Source organism: Electrona antarctica (genome assembly GCF_951216825.1).
Source record: "Electrona antarctica genome assembly, chromosome: 1".
NCBI lineage: Eukaryota > Metazoa > Chordata > Actinopteri > Myctophiformes > Myctophidae > Electrona > Electrona antarctica.
The window spans coordinates 6,050,427-6,056,669 of record NC_136806.1 but is presented as its reverse complement, the minus strand read 5'-3'; the positions used below and the strand labels follow the sequence as shown (position 1 = coordinate 6,056,669).

Here is a 6,243-nt window from a genome sequence, read left to right as displayed (position 1 = left end):
GTTTGATTAATCTGCACAATAAGTGGAGACAGGACAAAATGTGACCCAAAGGGAGACCTAAGATCCATCTATTCACTCTGGTCATGTGGAATGAACAGGTTGCATGGATTCAGATGTTTGTCCACTACCTTTTTTCACTGACGAAAATCAAATAAAAACTAAGCTATACGATGACTAAAACAAAGACTAAATATATTGATAATTTCGCCAACAGATTAAAAACTAAACTAAAATGTTTGTGAGGGACTAGTGGAGAAGAGATCCAGTGGAACTAAAAGACAGCTTGCGCTGGGGTGTTGTACTCAGTACAGCAGATCTTGTACAGCAGATCCACTGTGAGCTTGTAGATCGGCTATTTTCGGCATGCAATCAGGTGTAAAATCACTCATATATACGATGCCATCAAGGCCCGCCAAAATACATTTTAGTCGACTAAATCAACTGTACATTTAGTAAACTTAAATTTACATTCTCGTCAATATACACTACATGACTAAAACTACATCAAAGCGTGCATACCGGTATATAGTCCAAACTAGGGCATTCACTTCTAGTCATTTTTACTAGTTGACTAGTCTCCTAGTTTACTAGTCGACTAGTTGTTTAACTACCTATTAAAAAAAAAAAAAAATCTTTTTCTTTTCTTTTTGGAAATAAATATTTGTACATTTAAAAACTGTGTACATTGGTGACTAATACTATAACTATAATCTACCTGATCTTGAGGCCTACAAAATCGGGGGGAAAAAATAAATAAAATAAAAAATATTTTTTTTTTCTCTTTCTTATCAACTAGTACCAACAAGGTCAACTAGTGGATTTACTATAGTAAACTGACTTAGTTGCTTAATGCCCTAGTCCAAACCAACAACATCGCTCGACGCTCACCCAGTAGCTTGCAGAACTCGTCGTATCCCTCCTGGCTCTCGGTTTCCCATTTCCCGGCGAAGGCCATGGCAGAAGAAGTGTGGAGCGGTTTGTGGACTTGGACGACGGAGGAGGAGGAGGAGGAGGAGGATGAGGAAGAGCAGCGGGTCACAGAGGCAGGCGCTGAGGGCAGAAGGTACGGAGACACGGACACCTCTCCACTTTATCACATTCTGGGCGGGAACACCATTACAGCATTATGTTATACGTTAGCTATTGAAAAATAGCAGATCTACAAGCTCATAGCGCGGCACCGAGTGCCGCTCTACGAGCTTGTAGGTCTGCTATTTTTGAAATTATCGTGGAAAATGTGGCGCAAATCTGTGAATATATATTCTTTCAGAGCGGAAGTTTTTAACTCAAATTTTTGCTTCTGGGGGGGGGGGGTCCCTGGAACAACATATTTTCAGATGGGGGTCGGCGGCCAATTACATATATTTTTGGGGGTCCTTGACATGAAAATGTATGAGAACGACTGACATATATAGAAAAAAATTGGGTTTTTCAAGATCAGATTGTCAGGATTTAGAAGACATTTGTAGAAACGTCCTCAGGTCTAAAAGGGTTATACACCTCTCTCTCTCTCTCTCTCTCTCTCTCTCTCTCTCTCTCTCTCTCTGTCAACGCCTCGCCGCCTCTAGCTCCTCCTCCATGGTTCAGCGCTGATGTAAGACAGTGATAACAGCAGGAGGGAAAATTCCAGGTGAAAGTGATGACGACTACAGGGTGTGTAACGCCGGCCGGGCCATAAGCAGAGTGATGACGACTACAGGGTGTGTAACGCAGGGCCATAAGCAGCTCGTTGGAACATTTATGGAGTTAACCCTCTAAGACCGGGAACGCGTCTGTGTCGTTTTATAGCTTTTAACCAACTTTTAACCATCGGTTTAAAGTTAAACTTCATGCTATTGAACAATAGCAGATATCATATACATGCACAAGCTTCTAAGATCTGCTATTTTTTGAAAAATCTTGAAAAGGTGTGCAAATGTTTGAATATATATTCTGTCACAGAAAACGTTTTTAAGTCATATATTTTGAGAGCTTCTGGGAGGGGGGGGGGGGGGGGTCCCTGGAACAACATATTTTCAGACAGGGAGTGTGGGGGGGGGGGCATCAATTATATATAATTTTTGGGGTCCTTGACATGAAATAGTTTGAGAACCACTGACATTTGAAATCGCATGATTTAGAAGACATTATTTTGTAGAATCTGTTTGGTGTTTTGGGCGGGAACCCCTTTTGGTGTTAGCATTATGTTATGCTTTATAGCTATTGAAAAATAGCAGATCTACAAGCTCATAGCGCGCCACCGAGTGGCGCGCTACGAGCTTGTAGGTCTGCTATTTTTTGAAAAATCGAAGAACGACTGACATAGAAACATAGCTTTTTCAGAAAACTGTCAGGATGTAGAAGACATTTTTAGAATCTGATCTCAGGCCTAAATGGGTTAACTACTGTAAGTGTGAGAGCGGTGGGTGAAATGCTGAGCGGCTCATGGTCTGCAGGGCTGAATATGGTGTTCCCCTCCCTGTGGGGGTCGATGGACTTTAGCTCTCTGGTTTTATATGGCTCTCATCTTTACTACAGAGTGGATCATGACGACGGGAAACCTGATGACCTCTGACATTCGTCATTTAATGAGCCAATTTAGAACAATATGCATGGAGGCCTCTTGTAAAGTGCATTATTGTATTCAATGCATGCATGCGCTACAACATACATAACATGGGCAACCCTCAGGTTAATTAATATCGCAATAATATTATTGATTTCAGCTGTTATACAATTCCAAACATGCAAACATGACCCGCTTTAATTACTTCAGTCATAATGACTAGTATTAAAATGTTGTCTTTTTTTTAGGTCCAATGTATTTGCATTTAAGTTCATATAAAGTTATAAGTATAGGTATAACTATAAATGCATTTGAAATTAAATAAAAATGTTACATTTCAGGATTCCAATTCAAAAATAGCAAAAGTTTATATGCAGCATTTCAATTAAAATGTAGCAAATATAGCTGATCTACAAGCTCAAAACGCGTCGCACTGCGACGCGTTTTGAGCTTGTAGATCAGCTATATTTGCTACAACAGTGATATGCAACGTGGCCCTCTGCAGAGTGAGTGCATGTGGACATATAGTGGCCCTCTCCATCGTCACAGTTGGCCACCCTCGCGCTACAATCTTAATCTACCATATCTACCATGTGTCATAAGCACTTTATAATGAATTGCATTTTTATAGTGCTTTTCCAAGTGCTCACAGCACTTTACAATGGTTCATTCATTCATACATTGGGAGGTGAAGCGGCGAACAGTCGACGCCAGCGTCCCCACTTCCCACATTCACACACCAATGGTGGCGAGCTCACACCGACCAACTCATTGGAGACAATGTATCCACGTTTTTCCCCGCCAAGGTACTGGGGCTCCTTGTGTGTGTGCTTTGCTTCCTTCAGGCCGTGTTGCCATGTCTGCTTATTATAAGCAACCTTTGACTTGTTTTTTCTGTAAAGGCACTTGCAAATAAATGATTGGTATAGTACCGTAGTAACTGGTTGATGTTTTTTGGGGCTTGATTCTAAAGTGTATAGTAGTTGCTTATTTGGGCTTGCTTCCACATTTCTTCACATCAAGGAACCCCAAATGAATATGTAATTGTCCACAGACATCCATCTGAACATATTTTGTGCCTTTTTCAAAAGATTTTTTTTTTAAATATTCAAAATATTTTGATTTATTCTCAATGTACAAACGGATGTACAACCTCACAATGTGTCGCTGTGAGCTTGTAGATCAGCTATTTTAATTTGTGCTTGTTTTCATAGACCTGGCCACTTGTTTCTCTTGCAAAACTGGCAACACAGCAAGAGAAAGAGGAACTTATGCACACACAAACGCAATGCACTATGGGCTGTAAGAAAAAGGGGAATAGAGTTCAGTCATAGAGTATATAAAAGGATAGAGACTGATCTGGCGCGAAGCTCCGCCCCCTCCGCTATTCATGTCAGTGGAAGTTGCTCAGTGGCGTTTTGAAGCACCCGGAAGACTGCCGGAAGTCCCTCCTCCGGACCTCAACTTTGAGGTCCGGGGTGACGTATGCAACCGAGCGCTCAATGTTAAAGCCCAGCTGCACGGGGTTTCCCGGTCATGAATCCACGGGTCCGCCTGTAGTCCCTCCTCCTACCACTAGGACCCAGACCTTCAACGTTGAATAGCCTCACTGGCCCCTTGGGTTCAGTGTCTTGCCCCAAGGACACTTCGACATGTGGACAGGAGGAGCCGGGGTTCGAACCGCCGACGCAGGGACCATTGGACGACCTGCTCTACCTCCTGAGCCACAGCCCCGCCCCCAACTTTCATTTGTTGTTGTTGTTGTCGGCAATTATAGTATTAGTAAGAGAGGAATATAGTTTTCAGACGTTGGATGTTGTCGTATGGTTAAAGGCACAGCAGTGGTTCCCTATGGAGACACAAAGGAGATGTTATTGTTAATTGTCTCCATAGGGAACCATGCAGGCCGAGGCCGGTCATCACATTGTTGGCTTATAGTAATGTGACAAAAACAGGAAAAATATATATCCATGATTTCCAGTCTCCTTTGGGTGAGTAATCAATAGGAAAAAAGTTGTGTGTGGGTGAACTATATCCATTTAAGAAACACATTATAGATAGATAGATAGATAGATAGATAGATAGATAGATAGATAGATAGATAGATAGATAGATACTGAAAAACCTTATGTTTCTGTATCAGTGGTGCTCAATATTTCATGTCAAGGACCCCACAAATTATATGTAATTATGCCTCCGCCCCCCCCATCTGATATGTAAATAAATATGTTGTTCCAGGGACCTCCCCAGAAGCTTAAGTTAAGTTAATATATTCAAAGATTTGAGGCACATTTTCACGATTTTCCAAAAATAGCAGAACTACAAGTTCTATGAGCTTGTAGATCTGCTATTTTTCAATAGCTAAAGTATAACATAAATAAAACACCAAAAGGGGTTCCCGCCCAAAATGGGTTAAAGATCTATAAGGGTCCATTTGGTTACCAACTCTCCATCCGTTAGCTGGAGGCACATTTTCCTGATATTACAGGTATTTAGACTAGAATGCTGGCCACAGCAGCTGTAATTGTCTAGATAGGAAGGACATCTTGGGCTGAACTTGAAGCTTACGAACACGGGATGTTAAGTGCTGCGGTGTAATCACCCTGAAGTGCTGGGTGCTGGGTGATGGGTGCTGGGTGCGGTGTTATCACCCTGAAGTGCTGGGACATAATCATCTTTGAGGAGAATGTGTCGGGCGGAGAGTAAAGTTTTTTCTGTTTCTGGGGATGTTGAGTCAAGTGTGATCTTTTAAAATAAAATGGCAGCTGAACCACCGGGAATCATTCTTCCCCTCCTCCCTACGTTTCAGCGAACTCCTTAACTCCTCGTACCTTAACACTTTGACTACTATTCACAAGTTGCCCGAGTTAATTAATTGTATAGAACACTTTCCCTGCGATTTGCGAGTTGCCCGAGTTATGTTTTCATTTTTTTAATCCACGTTTTTAGGCAAGTCAGTTTTAAGGCAATCCACCGGACAGAAAGGGATATGAGACGCATTTTGATGACGTCATCGCAAAAAGGTCCGTCGCTCCGGTGTGCAAAGGGTTGTGGGAAATTGAGTCCCCATTGTTCACAACAAGCGATTACACCGTTTTAAAGTGGATTTTCATGACAAGCAACTCAGCGGTCGGTGCAGTGGCTGTTCAAAGGTAACTTTAACCAATTCAGCGGTCGGTGCAGAGGCTGTTCAAAGGTAACTTTAACCAACTCAGCGGTCGGTGCAGTGGCTGTTCAAAGGTAACTTTAACCAACTCAGCGGTCGGTGCAGAGGCTGTTCAAAGGTAACTTTAACCAACTCAGCAGTCGGTGCAGAGGCTGTTCAAAGGTAACTTTAACCAACTCAGCGGTCGGTGCACTGGCTGTTCAAAGGTAACTTTAACCAACTCAGCGGTCGGTGCAGAGGCTGTTCAAAGGTAACTTTAACCAACTCAGCGGTCGGTGCAGAGGCTGTTCAAAGGTAACTTTAACCAACTCAGCGGTCGGTGCAGTGGCTGTTCAAAGGTAACTTTAACCAACTCAGCAGTCGGTGCAGAGGCTGTTCAAAGGTAACTTTAACCAACTCAGCGGTCGGTGCAGAGGCTGTTCAAAGGTAACTTTAACGAACTCAGCGGTCGGTGCAGAGGCTGTTCAAAGGTAACTTTAACCAACTCAGCGGTCGGTGCACTGGCTGTTCAAAGGTAACTTTAACCAACTCA

At 42.6% G+C, this 6,243-nt stretch overlaps 1 protein-coding gene across 2 annotated transcripts in view; it reads right to left on the bottom strand.

Moving 5' to 3' along the window:
- The window catches only part of LOC306922420 (gastrotropin-like), a 63,342-nt gene that overhangs the window by 4,428 nt on the left and 52,671 nt on the right, over positions 1-6,243 (bottom strand). The window contains exon 2 of one of the 2 annotated variants that reach the window (XM_079500016.1): positions 889-1,100. In XM_079500016.1, coding sequence (XP_079356142.1) covers positions 889-955 — 67 coding nt within the window. In that variant the 5' untranslated portion in view covers positions 956-1,100. The remainder of the gene's footprint in view (positions 1-888; positions 1,101-6,243) is intronic. The other variant, XM_079500017.1, reaches the window with a different exon arrangement.